This window comes from Xyrauchen texanus, chromosome 21, assembly GCF_025860055.1.
Source record: "Xyrauchen texanus isolate HMW12.3.18 chromosome 21, RBS_HiC_50CHRs, whole genome shotgun sequence".
Lineage (NCBI taxonomy): Eukaryota > Metazoa > Chordata > Actinopteri > Cypriniformes > Catostomidae > Xyrauchen > Xyrauchen texanus.
In genome coordinates, this window is record NC_068296.1 from 27,086,073 (window position 1) to 27,110,896 (window position 24,824).

Genomic DNA, 24,824 nt, shown 5'->3' on the forward strand with positions numbered 1-24,824 from the left:
ACTGTATCACCTTTGTTGGTCTGATTTCCTGAAAGGTTTATTATGATGTAATTAAGTATGTTCTCTCTTTAGCAGTTCATCGTTTATTTGACCCCAGATAAAATAATACTTTGGTTGTATTAGAAATGCACAATACCAAAAACGAAATAATTTCTATTACACCTTTTGAAAAACAACACCACACAGTCTGTGATTTATCTTTGTCAACTTTTATTTGGAAATACAAGGCATTCATATTGCAGCACCAGTTCTGACCATAGATTTGGTTCAATGGTTTTGAGTGGTTTATATTGTGATTTGTCCCACCTTTCAAACTCTTCAAGCTTATCAGAGAGTGGTAGAGTATAACTGCACAGAGAGTCATTGACTTAGTAAACCTATTGATTGAAGCACCGTATGAAACAAACATTTCACAGTGATGGACAGTATCTGGAGTATAACTTGCTTGGTTGCAGGCAGTAGTTTAGGTAAACGCCTAAATGAGGAAAAAATGTTTTTGCCCAGACTATTCTCCCAAACTGATAAGGAAATGTGCATTGATTATAGATGTGTTGTATGGAATAAAAGTATTTTTACTTATCAAATCTTATTTTAAAATACTTCAATTTACTGAGTAAATTGTAGTATGTAATTTCTGCGACACTAGCACCACCAGATTGAAGTGCAAAAATAAGATGTTATCAAAGGAGCTTTCTGAACATTCCCCATGTCATTAATCAAACAAAAAGAAATAGTCCCTCCCCAAACTCACGCTATTGGTCGAGTAATGTTGTTGGGGGGCCTCTGGAAACATGAATTTTTATAGATCCACAGATATTTTTACAGTTTTCAAGAAAAATAACCTATGAATGGCTTACTTATATTTTTCTGTGCATATTAAGCTGTTATAGAAGAAAGTATTTTAACACCAAAGAAGTTACATCAGCTTTAAAGTTATAGTTCACCAAAAATGAAAATTCTCTCATCACTCACTTTCATGCCATCACAGACGTGTATGAATTTCTTTCTTCTGCTGAACAAAGATATTTAGAAGAATATTTCAGCTCTGCAGGTCTATACAATGCAAGTAAATGGTAATCAGGCCTTAGAAGCTCCAAAAAGGAGATAAAGTCAGCATAAACATTGTCCATCTTGACAGCACTTTCCTTGACCATCACATCAAGCTTGATTAGACTTCCTAGTGCCATCTAGCTACATTTTGGCCTGTTCTCACCCAAATCTGCAGAATAAAAAGAAAGTCATACACATCTGGGATGGCATAATGGATAATTCTTCAGTTTAATTTACAATGTTGCATCTAAAAAGTGTCAGTAACCCCCATTTCCCAGAGTTAAGCCTGCTTTATGTCAGCAAAATATGGTTTGTTTTGAGGGCATGTGCTATTTACACCACGAGTGCTCATGTATACTGTCACTGTATTAGCTTTTGATACTGTCTGTCATATGTTTGGCTTGATTTTGTAAGAGGTAGGACATTTTTAGCTTTTAAATTCTGTCACAATGTTTGAGCACCAGCTGTGAACCTGTCTCTGGTTTAGGCTGAAGAGAAAGACTTGACCAGTTTCACTGTGGCGATGTTCAGGTATAAGGGTAAGTGGTTATGACAGTCTCCTAAAACAAAATCCACATTCAGTCACCTAAAAGAATAAAGAAAAAAGTGATGCCTCTTTTTAAAACAGCAATCACAAAAATGAAAATTCAGGGTTGTTCCTTATTGTTGAAACTCAACTCATCTCTGTCTCAGCCTAAGTGCTTGTGTTGATTTTTCTCATAGCTCACTGCATTGTTGGAGTTACTTCCTGTTGAATAAAATGTCACAAATTAAATGCCAGTCTATTGTCAATCTATCATTGATTAATACTTGTACACTTCCCCTCCCTGTGGCTAAAAGATATCAGATATAATTGGTGGTCATACTAACCTAAATAATCCTTGTAATCTTTGTAGTACTTGTGTCTCAGGCTACGTCCATCTGGGGGGAGAACAGTTATTACAATTGTGTTTATTGTATGAATGTTTTATGTAAATTAATTAGTTGCTATCTATTTGTTTTTTGAAGTGACAGATTCTAATCCTGCTTAGTTGTGCTATGAATATGTATATCACCACCATGCTAGTATAGCCTTATTCTCAACAACATACTGTATGTGTGAGTAGATGGATGGATGGTAAATGATGGTGTGGAGTTCCTGCAGACCTGAGTTTCCTCGCTGTTTGATGCACTGGCCTCGGTTTGGGATCCCAGCGGATGGGTTTCCTGGGTTAATGATATGGCACTCATAACCAGTGGGACAGAGCAAAGGCTCATCTCCATCCTCTGTGGTGCTGCAAGCCTCCGCTAAATATAGAAAAACACAGTCAAGCCAGTTAGAATGTTTGATTACTGATTTTTGCCACTGCATGTCTGTCTGTTGACACATAAAAAAATAACATTAAGACTTTGGGTTAAAATTCTCTATGAATTTGGGTAGTAAATGCTGCTTAAAATAGTTTTAGATGCAGTGTGGCATGTATAAGGGAGTATATCTCAGGTTGTGTTACTGTTCACCAAATCTTTTAAGTTTTTCACTGTTTTAATCCCCTTTTTGCTGTTTTCATATGACAAATATTCCATATAATCTCATAATTAATATGAGGTCATAGATCTGCATGCATAATTTACCCTTAAATGCATTACTCTGGTCTTTAGTGACACGGGACCTCATTCCTCCCCCTGTACATTATCCATTTTTTGGAGTTGTGCCCACACCTCTTTAGTATTCCTCAATCTCTCTCTCTTATGAATAGTGTAACACATTGTTTTTAATTGAAAATAAACAAATATGATGGCTTAAGCACCAAAGGTGTATAGGGTCATCAGAGACCCTAGGTATGTATTATTTTCATTTTTATGATTATTTCAGATCTATATAAATTTAATATCACAGTATATATATATTTATTGTTTATTACAAGATAAATGAGTACTAAATTCATAAAAAATAAATACTACATTATGTTGATTTTCTGTGCAACAATGGTGAATTATCTTTATCCCATATGTGTATACAAATACATATTATACTGTACATGCTATTTCTTACTCAATGTGGCGCTGTTGTTTCAGTGATTGACTTTGCTATTTAATGGAACAACAAGGTAGAAGTAAACTATAGCAAGTACAACACATGAACAGTATGATACGACTATTATCATTTGGGTGTACAACTGAAATTATTAAACTTGTGCATCTATTTAGACTGAATATGTGCCTGAGAAAATAGTTAGATTGTGTTTATTTTATGTGTAGATTATGTGTTATGTTTGACAGACAGTTGTGACTCATAAAATTAAGTGTGAAAGTAATATTCCTGTTCAAGGTTTTTCCTGATTTGTTGCATTATCTCTTTGATATATGACAAATAAAACATCAAAAAATATATGATTTTTAAAAAAAATTATATTATTGTCTAACTGTATTGAAAATATTTGGAAAATGTGACACTATCTAGGTATTTAGTGGATGCATTGAATTAGATGTATGTGAATATGTAAGAGAACTAGTGTTCTCTACAACATTTACAGTCATCCAGTATTTCATCAACTACCAAATGTACAAGCATGACAACGATTATTGACAAAGTAATAATTTCATGGTTTGAGCCCCAGCAGTGTGAGAAACAAGATTTTATAGTAAATATTTTGTAAATTGTTCATATGCAAGTACTGGCCTACTACATACAGTAGTACCAGTGAATTACCTACAGGTGGCAGTGTCGCAAAGCATAGCAGAAACTTGAAATGTAAAATGCATTGTTTGATTAATGTTTGGATCTGAATTAATGGGGAAACGAGTCATATTTCTTAATATCACTTCAGACAATTAATGGTTTAGCACCAGTGTGAGCCTGCGTGTTCATTCACTTATTCATGTTGATCAATTAATACCCACCCTGCAAAACCTCCTCTGGTCCATCTAAAAGCCAGCCATTCCCTCCCAACCACCGCGGCTTGGGCTGCACCAACCAGTCCAGCACTGGCAAATAAGAAATCAATACCAAACAAAATGACCAGCAGTCCGATTTACAAGATACACATAAAAACAAATAACATTTAATTTTAAAATCAATTTGTTCTTATTTGAGTGTCTGTGGTTTGCCTTTATTGATTATAGATCAGACAGTGTTTTCTCACCTGGTGGAGGTTGCACTGACTCAAGGCACGCGTAAATGCAGCCGTTGTAACAGCATCGTTTGTGTCTCTCACATTCGGAATCGGACCGACAGCCCGGCACCTCACAGGCCTTCTCAGGCAGCATCTGGGGTGGCGGAGGGCAGCGGTCGTTCTTTTGATGCTGAGTGGTCTCGGGGTGGTTGGGGTACTCGTAGTCCTGAGGAAAAAATACATGCACAAACATATGAAGCACACTCATAGCAAATTTAGGTGTTTAGTCTTTGAGCACAAATTTTGTGCTAAACAGATGGAAGCAGGTAAGCTGTGATGAACTTATGTTGTTAGATCTCAGGAAGTTTTATATTCTATTCCTGTACAGGCAGACGCAGCACCCATTATGGTAAGATTTTATGTTAGCCAACCACCTCTTTACTCCTGACATTATCAAATGTCTGAGGTAGACAAAAAGAGAAAAGTGCCCCCTAAAGTATCTGAACAACTGGGCCACACTAAATGTGTCATAAGATAACCAAGTAGTATTAATGTTAAAAACAGATAGCACCAGCACACTTTCTAAGCAAAACTCACAAATATACGTTTCTTCTCACTTAAAAGAATACTGTAGTTTACCCAAAAACGAAACGTCTCCCATCATTTACTCACCCTCATGCCATCATAGATGTCTATGACTTTCTTTCTTTTGCTGAACACAAATGAAGACTTACAGAAGAATATCTCAGCTCTGTAGGTCCATACAATACAAGTGAATAGTGACCAAAACTTTGAAGCTCAAAAAAGCACCTTAAACGTAGCTTATAAGTTATTCATACGACTCCAGTATTTAAATACATATCTTCAGAGGTGATTTTAGTAGTTTGGGGTGAAAACAGACCAAAATGTAACACATATTTCAGTATAAAGTTTGACATCTGAAATCTCATTGGCGATCATGATTTCAAGCTCGATTACACTTCCTAGGGCCATCTAGCACTCCATAGACCACTCCTATAGCAACATCACTGCTTACGTCACACACAGAAGTGGTGGCAAAAACCATACGCAAGCAGTAAACTTTTATGGGAAACTTATTGAAAAATTATTTCGAAGGCTCTCGTAGATGACTTTGGCTTCTAGCCATCAGCAGTACTGACTGGACTAAGGAGATCATTTCAGTTCACGACTTTGTGCAAACATTTACAGCGAACATTATTATAGGTATGTTATTAACTCATATCATTATAATAATTGTATATCTAAGAACATTTGTGTATTTAAGATGGTTTTGTCATACATTCGTTAAATAGTCTAATCTGGCACCACCAATCTGCCACCACTTACTTCGGATGTGCTGACATTTTGTAAACAATGGGATTGGTCTATGTACAGTATAACATGAGTAACATTTTTGTCTGGTATCACCCAAATCTGATTGGATGGCTTCAGAAGACATGGATTAAACAACTGGAGTCATATGGATTACTTTTATGCTGACTTTATGTGCTTATTGGAGCTTCAAAGTTTTGGTCACCATTCACATTGTATGGACCTACAGAGCTGAGACATTCTTCTAAAAATCTTCATTTGTGTACTGTAAAAGAATGAAAGTCATACACATCTGAGATGGCATGAGGGTGAGTAAATGATTAGAATATACATTTTTGGGTGAACTTTTCATTGAAGTTTAAGTTTTAAATGATTAAACAAAAGATATACTAATCAAAATGAAGACAAAATCATTTGGACGTTTTCTGGTTGGCAAACTTAAAGGAACAAAGTTTGTCCATGTTCATGGTTCATGTCCACACATGGTTACTATATTATGAAACCTGTGTGAAGAAGAGGGATACTGACCTTACACACCCACTAAAATGACCTTTGTTGAAATAATTGAAAAATTGACTGAAGGTCTGACAGAATTTATTTGCAGATGCCACTTGGTTTAATATTTTTTTAAGTGTGGCTTAACCGTCCAAACATTTTTGGGTGCCACTGTAAATAAACTGAAAATTGAGATATTGAGATAGAAACCATTAGCTCCTTATTGATTTATATATAGGGCACATTAAGCCCATTGAAGCCCATGTTCTGAAAAGTACAAGCTCAAAAACACTGGCTGAAGGTTGGGATGAGGGCAGGAAAGATTTAGCCATGTAACACTGTAGCCTATGCCTTAGATGTAGCACTGTTAATATAAAGGATATACTGTTCAGGAACATAATCCTTTTCCTGCAGTTGCTGGAAAAAAATGTCTTTCTACTCTGGTTTTCTTCCTCCCATGGGTTCTTCAATGGACTCATAGATCTGTCTGAGCCAGGTTTCCATTTGTAGAAGGGGTACTGTAGGGGTAAACTCTATTCTGAAAGTCCAACTTATATCTTTCCCTCTCACTTTACTTCCATTCTCTCTCTCTCTCTCTCTCTCTCTCTCTCTCTCTCTCTCTCTCTCTCTCTCTCTCTCTCTCTTTCTTTTTGCAGTTTGGCCAACAAATTCCCCAATTCTGACACTGGCCAGGTATAAACTTCATGCTGCTACTGAAATTCCAGACCAGATCTGTTTAGAAAGCAGACACGTATCTCTCTGTTTCTGTGGGAGCTAGAGTTGCTGGCATAGATTTCTTCATTCTTCTCCAAAGAGTGTTTTATTCAAGGCCAAGTTGAAATGTGGCTGTGATTTTGTTTATTAATTAGATTATGGGTTTGTGATCTGCAAAATCAAAATGAGGGTGGAGGATTGCCCAGCAGTTCATTTAGCTGCATCAGCATTAAAAAAAAACAATAACAACAACAACAACAAAAAACGTACTGCATGCATTGAACCATCTATCTGGGCAATTGATAAAGAAAATGTGTTATGTGTTTTGTGTGTCTATCTAGACCTGTGTAGATTATTGAGTTCATGCCAATTGCCCACAAATTTGAACCTTTTTTCATAAATATATTTGATCTATTTGAAAAAATGTCCTCCCTTGATACGTTAGGGACGACATCAGTGGCACAACAGCAAAGCACTGTGAGTCTGTAACCCATGAAGTTTAGAACATTACACTGATCAGCCACAACATTAAAACCACCTGCCTAATTTTGTGTAGGTCCCTCTCGTACCGCCAAAACAGTGCCAACCCGCATCACTGAATAACATTCTGAGCTGATATTCTTCTCACCTCAATTGTACTGTGCGGTTATCGGAGTTACCGTAGACTTTGTCAGTTCAAACCAATCTGGCCATTCTCTCTCATCAACAAGGCATTTCCTGCCTGCAGAACTGCTTTTCACTGGATGTTTTTTGTTTTTGGCACCATTCAGAGTAAATTCGAGAGACTGTTGTATGTGAAAATCCCAGTAGATCTGCAGTTACAGAAATACTCAAACCAGCACATCTGGCACCAACAAACATCCATGAGATTATCTAATCAGTGTGGCAGTAGTGCATTGCATAAAATTATGCAGATACTGGTCAGGAGCTTCAGTTAATGTTCACATCAACCATCAGAGTGGGGAAAATTGTGACAGATGGGCTGGTTTGAGTATTTCTATAACTGTTGATCTCTCTCTAGGTTTTTTGCAAAAAACAAAAAATATCCAGTGAGGGGCAGTTCTGCAGACAGGAAATGCCTTTCTGCTGAGAGAGGTCAACAGAGAAAGGTCTGACAAAGTCTACGGTAACTCTGATAACTCAGTACAATCGTGTTGAGAAGAATATCATCTCAGAATGCTATTCTGAGATGGGGGTTGGCGCTGTTTTGGCAGCACGAGTGTGACCTACACAATATTAGGCAGGTGCTTTTAATGTTCTGGCTGATCGATGTACAGTATATCAGAAGTGGTGCTTGCTAAGGCAAGTATTAAACTACAAGTAGTAAACTGCGTAACCAACCAACCAAACCAAAGTTGTAATAATTGTACAAGTTCTTAAGAAATCATACGAGTTGATTTGTACAGAATCATATGACATTTACCAAGATAGAGGAGTGGGTAAGAAAGCTATTTATGATGTTGGAGACATAGGTTCAAGACTAGTTCAATTGATATATTTTGTATTTTTGATTTAAAACAAGAGTTCTTATCAAAGTTTTTTAAGACCCCATTGTTATTACTTATTAAAGCTCCAAGCCAAAAGCATATTGAAAGCCACAGTAGGGGAAAGGTTAAGAAAACAACCTATGACATGGAAAACCAAGGTTTAAAACCAGAAAGAAAAAAAGAAAAATAAAAGAAAGTAAAATAGAAGGTAAAAAGTCCAAATGGATGAGTCTCTTTGGATCTGATCATGTTGCCCGTGCAAACAAAAGAATTGAAATTTTAAAACAAAAATAAACCTAACCATAAAGTCTAACCTCTTACCCAAACCCTAAACCTAAATAAAGTGTTAGATAGGAGGCTATGCCTATATTATATCAATTTGAATTTCAGTATGTTTTTTGGTCAAGCCAAGTTGTCATGAGATATGTTGATATGTAACTGGTACTGAACTATTTGTTATACTTACAAGAGTCATCCTATCACTGTTCTAAGCGCTTAGATGTACTCTTTTCACCTAGAGGATGATCAAATGGGCAAAACAACAACAACAAAAAAATTAATAAACAAAAAACTTTAAATTTACACTGAAAGAGGGAACAGAGCCCTATATATGGACCAGAATATCATTAAGGCTCTTTGGACTTTAACCACTATGTAAGTAACCACCAGAGCCAGCCCTAGGGTTCTGGGGGCCCTAAACAAAAATAGTTTATGGGGCCTTACAGGTTTCTGAACCAGCCAAAAAGAAGAGAAATTAGATATTTTTAAATAAAAAAAGCTCTCATTTCAGAGAGAGAATTTTACCAATAAGTTACCAGAACAGTTAGTAAGGGCCATTCACTAGCAGTGTCATCGGTGGAGGTGGTTTGTGGTCCTGTCCCGAAATACTTTAATAGTGCTCCTGAGGAGAAGAAAGAAATTATACATACAAAAAATGGAATGCATGGAATGAGCGTTACAATTAACCCTCTGGGGTCTGAGGGTGTTTTGGGCCCTGGAGAATTTTGAGATGCCTTGATATTTGTGCTTTTTTCAGTTGCTTAAAAGCATATTAATGGCTAATGTCTGATAACACCGTATTCAGCACAAACTGGGCTACAATAATATGTGCGCAACATGTGTGTACAGGTTTGTATTTTTGAGAAAATAAAGTTTATGCTTGATTTTTGAATCATGATCATTTGTCCACAAGATTTTGAGGACTGGATCTTGTAGCCTAGAGTGTTTGCTACAAAAGGATGTGAAAATCATCCTGATCACTCATTCATACAAAACAATATAGTCCTTTAACTTTTGTAAGACACATAGTGTTAGAAAGGACATATGCGAGGAGGCGTGGATAATCATGAATATTAATATGATCTAGATTGAATTACAACCTTATTCAGTGCCAAAGTAATTCTGTATACTATTCAGAAATGTTTTACCAATGGTGACAGTAAAATAGCCATGACTGTTAGGATCAGCCAGCTTTCTAATGATTTCCTAATATCATTGCTCTTAATAAACCATAATGTAATGTACCATTTCCCAAGACAGAGGAAGTGGTAGTTTGCTCTTCCTGTCAACAGTGTGTTCCCTAGTGCTGTACTGTAAGCTTCTATTTGGTTTATCTATCCCAAACTCTCAATTCCTGCTCAGAAGATATCAGTACTGTAATCATTCAGCACTGTAGTGGAATATTCAGAATTTAGAGAGTCTTCAGAGACCTCATTGTGATAGTTGCCATAATGTCAACTGTTTGTTTTTGTGATATCAAATGCAAACCAGCCTGACTACATGTCATCACAAAAAGCTGTATGAGCTGTTTATTGAATGGAAGTCACTCTTAATCATGTGTTTATTGAATGGAAGTCACACCACCATACATGTGCAAATCCATTATATTTGCAGGCACTATACCAAGTACTGTTTACAGATAATTGTAACAATTTTCTTTCTCACGAAGAGGTCTTTCTGATGCAAGACCTCGATAAACATCCTATTCCCTACCCTCATAGCATGGCTGTTTCTTGATAATAAGTGTACAAGTTTGGTCCATAGCTTATTGTTTTGTTAAAACTAAAATTTGAAGCTAAAAATAGCACATAAAGTCAGCATAAAAGTAATCCATATGGCTGTAGTGTGTTAAATCCATATCTTCAGAAGCGATATGATAGGTGTGGGTGAGAAACAGATCAATATTTAAGTCCTTTTTTGCTATAAATTCAGTAGGGGGTGATATGTATGAAGAATGCAAATTGTCAAAAACAAAAGATAAGGAGATAAGAGTGAGGGCTGTTTTAAAATGGAGATTTATAGTTAAAAATGACAATTTTTTTTTTATCTGTTTCTCACCCACACCTATCATATTGCTTCTGAAGACATTTTTAACATAAGTTGTGTGGATTACTTTTATGCTGCCTTTATATGCTTTTTGAGCTTCAATCTTTGGACCCTGGTGACTTGCAATGAATGGACCTGCAGAGCTAATAAATTCTTAAAAAAATATCTTCATTTGTGTTCAGTAAAAAATGAGTAAATAATGAGAGCATTTTCATTTTTGGGTGAACTATCCCTTTAAGAACATAAAATATTTTAAAAGAGGTATGTACAGTTACATTCTCTCTATTTAACTACCGTGGACCTACAATTTACTTGATTTTACCGCCTTAGATCTGTTTTTTCTGGTGAAAAATGTGTGCACAATTAACTGAGAGGAGGCCATTACGTTAACATCACCAGTGCACCAAAAGGACTGCAAAATTACATTCACTCACCCTCCAAGGAACCACAAAACAACCTTCTTTTCTCATTCAAAATGTAACTTCACGCTGTTACTGCTCTATATCCTTCAGGTTCACTGAGTTGGGGCCCCTGTTAGTACAGACAATACGATTTGAACTAAATACATGTTGACATACCTAGTGCTCTGTAGGGTGTTTTTTCAAGCAAGCATTACAGTAATTAAGACAGCGGAACTAAATAGCCCCCTTCCTCTCTTTTTAAGTTTCACCAGTGTGCAGTGATTGAGGTCTAGAAGTCTGCATTGTCAGACAGAATTCTGTCCACTGCAGGGTTTCCGTTAGCTGGTAATTACCGTTATTTTGACCATTAAAATATCCTAATGTCTGACAAATTCAAATAATGTCAGACACAATATGAATTCGTGAAAATATAAGCACGATGCATCAGCAACCCCTTTCATAGATGCCACAACTGTACAGTGTGATGCCATGCATTAATAACAGCGCTTCACTGCCACAGAGGTATAACTGTCCTGAAGCTTGCAGAGTCCTGATCCACAACTATCCCACAAACTAACACAAGCAGTCTGCTTTATTCCTATTTGCATGTCTGCAGTGAAGCTTCTCAATTCAGAATCGCTTTAAAACCTTGCGTTGCTATCTTTTGGAGAGAAGGACACCAGGCTTACGTGAATCTCCAGTTGTAGAGAAACACTGGACACATTTGACTTCACTTTGGCAGCAAAAGCACATTTGTGCTATGAAAAATTGGACGAAAATAGTCGTAAAAATAAAGAGCCAAGGTAATTAGCTTAATTAGCATAAATTATTTGAGATTACCAAACAATGCTGTTTAGTTTAGGTTTGCCACAATGTTGAATGTTTTTTTTTTTAATTAGACAAATTTAATGGTGGCCGAATTCATTTTCATTTTTTTTTTCATGAAAAAACAGTTCTAATCAACCAATGTTTTTATTGTTCAGTTGAGTTGAATGTGTCATAAATTAGCCTGTATCTCATTATTATGCATAGTCCATTGCATTTACATTGCAAAATAAACACCAAATGAGATGAGCAAAATTTGATAGTGGAAAATCTGGTACACTGGTGAGTCAAAATATTAAGACCACTCACAGGTGAAACGAATAATGTTGATCATCTCCTAACAAGGCCACATGTCAAGGTCTGGATGGATTATATGGTAAGCAAACAATCAGTTCTCATAGTCAACGTGTTGAATGCAGGAGAATTGGGCAGCAGTAAAGACGTGAGCGACTTTGACAAGGGCCAAATTGTTATGGCCAGATGACTGGGTCAGAGGATCTCTGAAACGGCAAGGCTTGTGGGGTGCTCCCGGTGAACAGTGGTGAGTACCTACCAACAGTGGTCCGAAGAGGGACAAACCACAAACCGGCAATAGGGCTCATTGATGCACAAGGGCAACGAAGGCTATTCTGTCTGGTCCGAACAGACAGAAGGTCTACTGTGGCACAAGTCAAAATTGTAATGATGGATACGGGAGGAATATGCCACAACACACTGTGCATCGCACCCTGCTGCGTATTGGGCTGTGTAGCCGCAGACTGGTCAGAGTGCCCACGATGACCCTTGTCCTCAGTCAAAAGTGCCTACAATGGGCACATGAGCTTCAGAACTGGACCTTGGAGCTGTGAAAGAAGGTCGCCTGGCCCGATGAGTCCCGTTTTCTTTTATATCATGTGGAGGACCATGTACGTGTACACCGTTTACCTTGGGAAGTGATGACGAAGAAGATGGGGAAGATGACAAGCCAATGGAGGCAGTGTGATGCTCAGTGATCAATGTGTGGTATATGCCTAGATTGTAGATCATACTAAATAAGTTTTAGAACACAACACAAACTAAAGATACCTTGGTCTAAACATCAGCTCCACTCCAAAACTTCACAGGGTTGTGAATGGCCAGAGAAACAATGACTGAAAGGAACTATCCTATTGAAATTTACACCCCAATAAAAATCTGGGGAAAAACTAATTACATCCTTTATTTAAGCCAGCTGCATCTATGAATGTAAGGCCCATTTATGAACCAAGAATCTAGAGAACAAGCAACATAGAATCACTCTAGGTAACAAACAACCTACAGAGATTCAACTCTAATTCTGCAACAATAGTCTAAGAGTGGGATTGATGTGATGCCATGCAAGAATTGGACGTTTGAACGGCGAGCTCTGCGCACGTTGCTAGTTTTAACACTTTTAATGGCATAAACCGGTGAGATTCAATACACTCTGTTCCACAACTATTCTAGGAGGACAATATGTCAAAGAATTCAAAATCCTCTGGCTCTGGAGAAATTAAACGTGCTCAAGCTAACACCCGAAAGCAGGCTGTGAGCCTGGGAGTCGACTGACGAAGGTTGTTGCTGACTTGGAGGATTGTGCTGTGATATGTCGATCGATCACTGCCATGGAGGCGAAGTTCACTGAGGTAGTTACAAGAGTGGTGGATGTCGAGAAACAATTATCAGCTAATTCACTACTGAATAAGGAGCGTGTCTGGGAGAAGTTGGAGGACATGGAGAACTATATCCGGCAGAATTACACCCATACTGTCGGAATTCCTGAGGGCGAAGAGGGGCAGATATGGTGAAATTGCTGGATGGACTATCGACATAGCAGGCCATAAGCTGAGATCATCCAATAAAGATCTTGTGTTATGCGAGGCGAGGAGTAAAGGAAGGCTTTCTTGAAAAAACCACAGCATTTTCTTGTTCCCAGACTTAACAAATTTGACATGAGAGAAACATGATCGATTCAAGGAATGCAAGAAACATTTACATGAACGGAAGGTCGCTTTTACATATTCCTGGCGAAATTGGGAATAGATGCTAAGGATGGCCATAAATCATTCACATGTCCACAGCAAGCAATGTCCTTCATAATGTAAATGGAGAGAGTAAGTAATCTTGTGGTTCTCACGTTGCAGCCAAGTGGACTGGCTCACTGAACATTTGCTTGACTTTTTGAGGAAACTGCACACTTTATTTTGTGCTTGTTCCACCTAACGGCTGGAGTTTATTTTGTAGAATATCACACATTCAGGACAGTTTTATGGATGAATCTATACGCTCCTTGTGCTTATTCCTCCTATTGGCTGGAGTTTGTTTTGTGGAGTATTTCTTGCAAAGACATAGGAGTGATTAAGTAATTTGTTTGCACTAATGTTGCAGCCAAGTAGACTGGCTCACTGAACATTAATTTGACTGTTTAAAGAATCTGCGCACCTTTTTTGTGCTGGTTCTGCCTAGCGGCTGGAATTTATTTTGTAGAGTAACACACCTTCTGGACAGTTTTATGCATGAATCTACAAGCTCTTTGTGTTTATTCCACCTATTGGCTGGAGTTTGTTCTATAGATTATCTTTTGCCGTGTATTTCTGTCTCACAAAATCTGTTTAGAAACACCGGACTTGAGTAATCCCATGGCAAAGTTGTCATGGGGGATCTCGTAGGTGTGCATGGACGGTTTGAGTTTATAGGGTTCTGATTGCTCAATTGGAAACATTTTAATGTCAGATCACACCCTAGTGTGTTTAGAGCTGTTGCCACATATGGAGAAAAGGGAATCATATAGTTGATGCTTTAATGTATCCCTTTTGCAAAATCCTGAATTCTAACAAATATTAAAGGTTGAAATCAATGTCTTTAAGGAGACCAACTGGCCCTCAGTATCCTCTGTGGGTGTGGCTTGGGAGGCACTTAAAAACAAGAACTCGTGGAATTGGAAGGGAATATTAAAAGTGCCGAGGCAGAGCTGAAGCACCGAATGTCATCTAATGGCCTCATAGAATTGACCCGATTAAAATACAGATATAATACTATTTTGTTGTGAAAGGTGGAGTTTTGGCTATTCAATGCAAGACAGTCATACTTTGAGTCGGGTGGCAATCTGCTGGTTGTGAAATTTATGTTATTTATATATTATATACACTCACCTAAAGGATTATTAGGAACACCTGTTCAATTTCTCATTAATGCAATTATCTAATCAACCAATCACATGGCAGTTGCTTCAATGCATTTAGGGGTGTGGTTCTGGTCAAGACAATCTCCTGAACTCCAAACTGAATGTCAGAATGGGAAAGAAAGGTGATTTAAGTAATTTTGAGCGTGGCATGGTTGTTGGTGCCAGACGGGCCGGTCTGAGTATTTCACAATCTGCTCAGTTACTGGGATTTTCACGCAGAACCATTTCTAGGGTTTACAAAGAATGGTGTGAAAAGGAAAAACATCCAGTATGCGGCAGTCCTGTGGGCTGAAAATGCCTTGTTGATGCTAGAGGTCAGAGGAGAATGGGCCGACTGATTCAAGCTGATAGAAGAGCAACTTTGCCTGAAATAACCACTCGTTACAACCGAGGTATGCAGCAAAGCATTTGTGAAGCCACAACACGCACAACCTTGAGGCGGATGGGCTACAACAGCAGAAGACCCCACCGGGTACCACTCATCTCCACTACAAATAGGAAAAAGAGGCTACAATTTGCAAGAGCTCACCAAAATTGGACAGTTGAAGACTGGAAAAATGTTGCCTGGTCTGATGAGTCTCGATTTCTGTTGAGACATTCAGATGGTAGAGTCAGAATTTGGCGTAAACAGAATGAGAACATGGATCCATCATGCCTTGTTACCACTGTGCAGGCTGGTGGTGGTGGTGTAATGGTGTGGGGGATGTTTTCTTGGCACACTTTAGGCCCCTTAGTGCCAATTGGGCATCATTTAAATGCCACGGCCTACCTGAGCATTGTTTCTGACCATGTCCATCCCTTTATGGCCACCATGTACCCATCCTCTGATGGCTACTTCCAGCAGGATAATGCACCATGTCACAAAGCTCGAATCATTTCAAATTGGTTTCTTGAACATGAAAATGAGTTCACTGTACTAAAATGGCCTCCACAGTCACCAGATCTCAACCCAATAGAGCATCTTTGGGATGTGGTGGAACGGGAGCTTCGTGCCCTGGATGTGCATCCCACAAATCTCCATCAACTGCAAGATGCTATCCTATCAATATGGGCCAACATTTCTAAAGAATGCTTTCAGCACCTTGTTGAATCAATGCCACGCAGAATTAAGGCAGTTCTGAAGGCGAAAGGGGGTCAAACACAGTATTAGTATGGTGTTCCTAATAATCCTTTATGTGAGTGTATATATATATACGCTTGATGCTGAAAAATATTTGATATGGTAGAATGGGATTATCTTTTTAGGATTTTGGATTCGGGAATACTTTTATTGGGTGGATTAAATTACTTTAAAGACACCCGGTAGTGGCGGTTCAAACGATTATTGGATTCATTTCAGATTATTTTACTCTGGATAGGGGCACCCGGCAGGGTTGCCCTCTTTCTCCATTATTGTTCTGATTTGCCCTGGAACCATTACCAGCTGTGATAAGAAAGGAGGATGATTTTCCAGGGGTGGTGGTGGGAGGTGTGGTTCATACGCTTTTGCTTTATGCAGATTATATTTTATTATTTGTCTCTGACCCTACTAGATCTATACCTTGCTTCCACAGAATTATTAATTCCTTTTCTAAGTTCTCAGAATACAGTTAATTGGTTTTAAATCTGAAGCTTATGGGGGTTATAGTTGATTCTTATGAATATATGTTTTGCTTTTCTGTTTCAAGTGTGTGTGAATCAATGAAAAGTGTTAATCAGAAAAACAATAGTCTAAGAGTAAAACACCAAATAATACCAAATTAGGACTATATAATAATACAATTCCAGAAAAAGGGCAATTAACTTACATTTTCACCTATAAGCCAAAAGCAACCTCCGTCAAAACACAGATATCCATTGCTCTCTATTCTAATGGCTTCCTCCAAATCTATTTTTTGAAATAATCCATTAATGAAGCGTTCATGTATGTTGTTTAAAAATTAGGAATGAATACATTTAAATATTTGTATAGTCTTTAAAAGGGTAAAACGTTTTTATGTGTGATTTTATTTTATTTTGTGTCACTAGTGAGTCAATCATGCTCTAAAATTAGGCCTACTATTAGTATTTAAACATGGTCTCCTCAGATGACTGGGATTAATGCTCAACTCACTCTGGGACCTAGGACACATGACTGCTGTACAACTGCTTTTGATTGAACTCCTAATGGGCCAGATGGGTCTCGGCTTGAGTCAATTTCCTCTTCAAGAACATACTATTTAATAATGTAGAAGAGAAGTTAGGGATGTTAAAGGAATTGTTCACCCAAAAATTTAAATTGTCTTATCATTTACTCACTCTCATGCCATCCCACATGTGTATGACTTACTTTCATCTGCTGAACACAAACAATTATTTTTAGACGAATATTTCAGCTCTGTAGGTCCATACAAACCAAGTGAAAAGTGACAAAAACTTTGAAGCACCAAAAAAGCACATAAAGGCAGCATAAAAGTAACCCATAAGACTTCAGTAGTACAGTCCATATCTTCTGAAGTGAGAACAGACCACAATATAACTTTTTTTCACTATAAATCTTGACATCTGAACTTACATTGGCGATCTTGATTTCTCTTCCTATCACAATATAGGACTCTTTGCATGCCTAGAGACTGCAATGGTCAGATGTACAGTGAAAAACGTGTTAAAATTTGGTCTGTTCCCACCCAAAACCAATTGGATCGCTTTAGAAGACATGGATTAAACCACTGGAGTCTTTTATGCTGCTTTTTTTAGAGATTCAAAGTTTTGGTCACCATTCACTTGCATTGTATGAACCAACAGAGCTGAGATAGTCTTCTAAAAATGTTAATTTGTGTTCTGCAGAAGACAGAAATTCATACACATCTGGGATGACACGAGGGTGAGTAAATGATGAGAGAATTTTAATTTTGGGTGAACAATTCCTTTAATTGATATGCTACATCTATTAACCAATACAACCAAATAAAAATTACATGCCATACAAGCAGATATTGCAGTCTTGATTTAAGCATATAAATAAAAAATTATTTTATGTGAATATAGTAAGAGTACACTATGGGAGACTGACAGGAGGACAGACACCCATATCCTCTCAGGAGATTGTTGACAGGTAGCATTGAAATATCTGTAAACTCTGTTAGCTTTTAAGCTTTCCTCCCTTGGCCTGTTAAATCATCAGCATGGATCTCAGAGATAGATGGGGCTGTGTGGTCAAAGCAGTGTCGAGACGACCCTCCTTCACATGCCATCACATGTTTTGCAGAGACACTGTGAGAAACCTTGCATTTAGATGCCACACTAAAGCAGTAATTCCATATAAGCCATTAGCCTGCTCTGATGGCTAATGGCTATCTATACAAACATAAATGAGAATATTTATCATTATAACCTTACTGCATTCTTTAAACAAATGATTTGTTAAACCATCATCAGTGTAAGGCAGTAGTTTCATAAAAATGAACCAAAAGAGCTCAGAAACATCTAATTCTGAGTTTTGCATGCCCTTATATTTATCGGTGCATTCTTTTGAGCTACAAAAACCTAAAATGCTAAATCACAAGCATTTTTACCAACACAAAAACTCTGAAAGTTGGGAGCCAGTTTGACCACAATGATTTTTGGACAGCTTGGTGTTTTGGGCCCACCCAGAACACACAGCTCAGCAGAATGCTGACTCAAAAGTCTGTTTTCACCAACAATGCTGTTTTACAAAACACCTAAACTGGGAAAGTTTGCCTACTTATAGCTGCTTTTGTTAAAGAGGTCACCATCAGTATATAGATCTTAATTACCCTCAAAATGAACCTAATTATGATTCATTGCTGTAACAGTGCTGTACTGTGTCTGCAGACTGATCTCACAGTGAAATTGGCAACAGCAGGTTGAGTTTTCTTTAGGTAAAATTAGTCTCACCAAAAATGCTTGCAGTTTGGAGCTCCCGCCCCTTTTTAGAGCACTGCCTGCAGCTATATCCTTCTCATTTTCTGGGTGAAATGTAAACAGAGGGGCATCAAAGCTGTACAGGCTGTAATACAGTGAAAGGAATGCATATTTTATAACCCAAACCACCCAATCCTAAACTTAATTATCAGTGGAGTGAAGATGTACTGTTAGAGTGAAAAATACAACCTCCGAATTGTGGTTGTCACTGATTATGTGGGTGCAATTACTTCCTAGTGTCAACGTGAGATCCGAACCTGGGTCTCCCAAGCTTCTGAGACACAACTCTCTTCCAGTCACACCACAAGGGAAGATAAAAACACTGTAGATAATGCAAAAATGTTTGATAAGAGATGTCGCTTGTCAGTGAGTCGGCATAACGTGGTTGATCGCAGAAGAAGGATATAGCTGTGGGCAGAGCTCCAAAAAGCGGCTGGAGGTCCAAACCGCCAGCCAATATATAGGTAGCCTTTAACCTAACCCTTTCCCTAACCTTAACCATGTGTGGAAATTGTGCCCCCGTTTGTGTGAAATTGATGCAACCATCTTTAGGAGGAACCCCGCTCCCTTCTGGAGTAACCCTGACCTCTTTTGGAGAATCCGTCCCCACTTGGAGATCTCCAGCCTGCAGCTATATCTACTTTTATCCTAGGGTACTGGACCTCTCGGAAACAACATGCAGACTTCCTGTGTGATCATATTAGTGTCTGCCCATGATTAATCAGTTTACACAAGTCACTCAGCAGAAAGAGAGAGAAGAGAGAGTGAGAAATAGGAAAGACTGCTAGTCACATTGTCAAAATGAAAGACAAATTAACAAAAAAATACTATCAGAGAACATTTAAGGGCAAGAAAAAGATAAAAGTGAGTTACTAGGAGGTAACTTTGGGCATGGTCCATTTTCAGTGGCATGTGAATGGATCTGTTTGTAAATGTCTATCTTGAATTCCACAGTAGTGTTGTGATAAAAAAAAACTCTGGAATTCAGTCAGTCAGGAAGGGATATCCATTCAACAAATTCCCTCTTGCCATCCCTTGTTAGTTGTTATCAGTCAAACCTACACTTATCAGTACTAATGAGCAGAGACCCAGAGACTTACCGCCTGAAATTCCCCCTCCTTCTGTTGCACACACACACACACACACACACACACACACACACACACACACACACACACACATGTTGTGTTTCCATGTTTTATGGGGACTTTCCATAGACATAATGGTTTTTATACTGTACAAACTTTATATTCTATCCCCTAAACCTAACCCTACCCCTAAACCTAACCCTCACAGAAAACTTTCTGCATTTTTACATTTTCAAAAAACATAATTTAGTATGATTTATAAGCTGTTTTCCTCATGGGGACCGACAAAATGTCCCCACAAGGTCAAAAATTTCGGGTTTTACTATCCTTATGGGGACATTTGGTCCCCACAAAGTGATAAATACACGCTCACACACACACACACACACACACACACACACACACACATTCTATACCAGCTGTGTATTCAACCATAACCACAGCAACTCAACTGGAGTCCGAGGACATGGCATATTCATTTCTTTTTCACCATTTATTGGAACCTTCTGAAAACCAAGATGTCTAAAAACCAGACTTACAAATAACAACTTTTGCCAAATCGTTTTGTATTTTATTTTTTAATTCCAAAATGAACCATAATACTGCCAAGATTTTTGGATGCGTATGATGACAGTATTATGGTACTGAAGAACCATTTAGCCAAAATACACTCTCAGTAAAAATGGTATAAGTGCCGACATTGGGGTGGTACTATGAAGGGGACCTTTTTTGTACCTCAAGTTAGATTTTGTGACTCATTTTGGGTACATAATATAACCTAAGGACCAATTGGGTACCTCATGGGTACAATTATGTACCCCCGAACTCTAACTAGAGGTACAAAAAAAAGGTCCTCTTGAGGGGTACCACCTCATTAGCAGATCTTATACCTTAAAAGGAACAATTTAGTACTTTGTTTGGCAATTATGCAGATTTATATTAGATTGCATATTTATTTGATATATAATATTCATTTTCCATATCTTCTTTAAATAGCATATTTGCACTGCATAATATCTTAAATAAAACTGTAAAAATCTAGATGGATATCCGCAAATCTTAAAATCTGGATAAATAAATAGATCCTAATCATCATCATCCATCATAATAGATCATAATCTACTAGCAAAAAACGTTATGTTAAGTACCTTGGATTACTATGTAAATACCATGGTATTACAATCTGATAGCATCACTATATTATGGTATTACCACAAATATCCTTTTGGTAAGGGTTCTTTTTAAGAAATGTGTCAAATTAAACCTTTCCCCCAAAGTCTCCTCCAAGAAATGTCTACAATACTACAACATCATACATTAATCTTCCATAGCTGGACTGCAGATGTGTTGCTGAAGATAGGTCTTCACTATCCATAACACCCATACAAACAATATCAATAGTATATAGAATCACAAATTTTTCATTGAAACCTCACCTTCTGGTTTAGTCCCCTTTTCCTCATGCGTGCATTCCCTGAACCAGTTGCCAACAGCAGCAAGCAGTAGACCATCAGTACCGGCACAAACCCAATCCGGATCTGACAGTCTGGCATGGTCTTGCTGTTTCAGCTTGCCTCTCTCTCACAAAGTAATCCTCAAACTTTTTGAAGTTGGTACTTCTGTTCCAGATGTCCTCTTCTTGCTTTGTTGTTGGATGTGTTTTTGTGGCTTTCTCAAGTGTGTGTAGATGTGTGTGTCTTGTAGCTGGCACTGCTTGAGGTCTCTGTCTTATTTCCCTTACATAAATTTCTCTACAGGAGAGTTTCTAATGCCACACATAGAAAGAAAAAGCTGCAAAGAAAGAATAGATTGAACCACATAAGGAGAAAAGGAGCAAGAGAGGGTGTGGAAAGCAAGAGACAGCTGTCTGTGCATCGGTTATTCTGAGGAGAGGGTTAAATGTGTCGGACACGAAAAGCACATGGTTACTCTTTGAACGAGTGAGGGATTGAGTGAGCAGGAGAGAGAGAGAGAGAGAGAGAGAGAGAGAGAGAGAGAGAGAGAGAGAGAGAGAGAGCGAGAGAAAGAGAGAGGGAGGGACGAGCAGGAAGGGAAAACCAAGTTGAGAGAATGAGGTTTTCTTACACTTTTCCTTTGACCTCATGTCTTATTCTGGTAGTTTTATGACTTGCACGGATGCAAGTTTCCAGGGATGATACACACATTTGTGTTTTTGTATGGGAAATGCAATGTAAATGATATGCAATGTACTTGATGCAAAAAATCTATATAGCCTACTATTTCTAAAAAGTGTTTTTATGTTTTTCTTATGGGAAGGTTCTAACAGCAACAATTGTTCTGAAGTGTTGCTGTGACCTGTGTGTGTGTGTGTGTACTCATGTTCATGGGATAAAACTGGCTAATCAACCAGAAAGAATGAAAGCGTGTGTTGAAATCAGGGGAAGGGGCCACTAGTCTTTGAAAATTCAGGTTCCCTCCTAAAGTAGGACATCCCGCCTCCAGCCCCTCACTCTCTCTACCCTTCATGTGCCCCTGCTGCTGAGTGAGGAATGCCAAGCCTATTTCAACCTGTATCACCACTACTTTTACTGGATAAAGTCACCTGTGATTTTTTAGGGTATAGATAAGAACACTTAAGGGGGAAATACATGCAAATTTTCCAAAGGGAAATAAATTATTCCAGAAATTCCAGTATTTCCCCTGAAATCGATATAGAACTCTTCTGGTTAATGGCAAGGTGGGCATCATGAATAATTTCTGCGCAAGGACAAAGGCATCCTAAACACACTCTGTATGTTTATGTCATGTTTCAGATTACAATATTACTATATAAAATAATTACAGACAGCATCTGTGGCATGTAATTCCAACATGATAACATGGGAAATCAACAGGCTGCTTCCAAATCCTCCAGTACACTAAAATCAACCCTATTTTGCCTAATTGCTGACAAGAACCACCCCTATAAGACATTTTTGCATTAATTAAAATGTGTTGGTGGCGTAGTGGTCTAAAGCACATACCTGTTAATCAGAAGGTTGCTGGTTCGATCCCCACAGCCACTGCCATTGTGTCCTTGAGCAAGGCACTTAACTCCAGGTTGCTCCAAGGATTTTCCCTGTAATAAGTGCACTTAAAGTCGCTTTGGATAAAAGTGTCTGACAAATGCATAAATGTAAATGTGTTTTCCTTTACCTGTGTTAATACTGATAGCGTATTGTGCAAGCAGTCTCCGAGACATGGGATCTGGTCCTATGGAAACCTAGAAGTAATTGTGTTCACTCTGAGATAGGGACTGAGCCCTTTTACCAAGGGGAGCCGACAAGGTTGACAAAATGCATGGCAGTCCCATAGACATTCTAGGTACATTACACTGGTGAGGAGACAAGAGGCTGTTCTTTTTGAGTGGATGTCTATGGAGGAGATGCTTCAGTGTGCTGAATGAACTGCTGTTGTGGGGTAACAGTTCATCACTTAATGGGATGGTTAAATTGTTACTTCACTCTCAGTTAGGTTTAGGGTTGGGGTTTGGATTAGGGCATATAGTTAATAAAATATGCTTTCCTGTTGACCATATCACATAATTTACAACTAAAAATACTTGCTTTTGGCACCACTCTGTGGACATTTAATCTAACAACACTTCCAGCTACGGCCACTGGGGGCAGTGGTTCAAATTTCGGTAAGCACAGACCGATTTCAGCAGCACAATTTCAACCTCCTGTCACTACATTCACAGTGAGATCAGTCTGGTAATTCCTGGTGGTTGTTTTAAAATGGTGAATATATTAATGTTTATCCTGCTGCAATGCCTTGTTTTATAGACTTCCATTTAAGGCCATTACTGTAAACAGGATTTATTTTTGTTCTAACTGAGGGATAAATCTAAATGAATCAACAATGTTAATCAACAGCATGTCATGGATGCAATTTACGAAGCTTAACTAACATTTGCAATGCCCAATCCTGATTCATTGAACTTGAATAAAAAAATTAAAGAAGAAATGGCTATTGAGATAAGTTTAGCTTATACAACACCTGTATGGCAGGACTGCAATAAAAAAAGTTACTACATGTGTGTCTTCTGTTGTACAGCTGTTCTGATGTGTTCTCTGTGCAAAGATAGCCAGACATTCCTTTGATCTGAGGCACTTTTAAAGACTGGGACGTCTCTGATGTCGGTGGAGCGCTGATAGAATCATATGTTTCTAACCTGCTGGAGCTATCTTCTACATAGTAATATATAGAACAATCATATGATAAGAATTTAATGATGATCATGGATCTGACCTGGCCAGCATCTTTCTCAGCATCTGTCCTGTAAATGAGAACCATGTGGCCGTAAAATATGAGATGATGTGTGAGAAAAACTTCTCATCTTCATGTGCTTAAATGTTGCTTGCCCAGAAAATTGCGAGTGGGAGTCTAAATATTTAAAACATTGTGTCCTTTTAAAATGTTTTTAAAGTCAACATGAATGAAAAATTTCATCAAAATGTAATACAATTTTTCATCCTTGAAACTACGTTTATTTTTCAGCTTACGTCAGCAAACCCTATTTGTCCCACCGTAAAAAAATATTTTTCATTATATATACTGTTTCAGTTGAAAATACATCAATTTACAGTGGACAAATGGGCTGCGAATGCGGTTTCATGTTTACATTAAAAGCTGTGTATAGTTTTGTGAGTGACTGCAATCGAACAGTCTGTTTACATTGTTTCTCTGAGGCAAAAGCTGTGTAGCCCAGCAATTTTCACAGCACACTTCATAGCTAATGTTTTAATGATAAACTGCCGTTGCTAGTATTGGGTGAGTGTCTTCTGATTTTATAAACAATCAGTTTGTATAAACAGTCTGTTTGTGGGGTTGTTTTGTTTTATTTTCTGGATAACATGATTTTGTGAGAATATACTTTTTATGATTTATGTGTTAATAAAAGAAATGAGTGGCCCAACCTCAATATGCTC

General features: G+C 38.0%; 1 protein-coding gene across 1 annotated transcript; it reads right to left on the bottom strand.

The window, feature by feature from the left end:
* Positions 1–194: 194 nt before the first annotated feature.
* wfdc1 (WAP four-disulfide core domain 1) lies at positions 195–21,819 on the bottom strand. The gene is made up of 7 exons (XM_052152671.1): positions 21,330–21,819; positions 4,173–4,368; positions 3,931–4,014; positions 2,197–2,337; positions 1,921–1,971; positions 1,729–1,798; positions 195–1,636 (listed from the first exon to the last, which is right to left on the bottom strand). Exons 1-6 carry the CDS (start codon positions 21,444–21,446, stop codon positions 1,740–1,742), a joined length of 648 nt encoding a protein of 215 aa, XP_052008631.1. The 5' UTR covers positions 21,447–21,819; the 3' UTR covers positions 195–1,636; positions 1,729–1,739.
* Between the last annotated feature and the right edge of the window lie 3,005 nt (positions 21,820–24,824).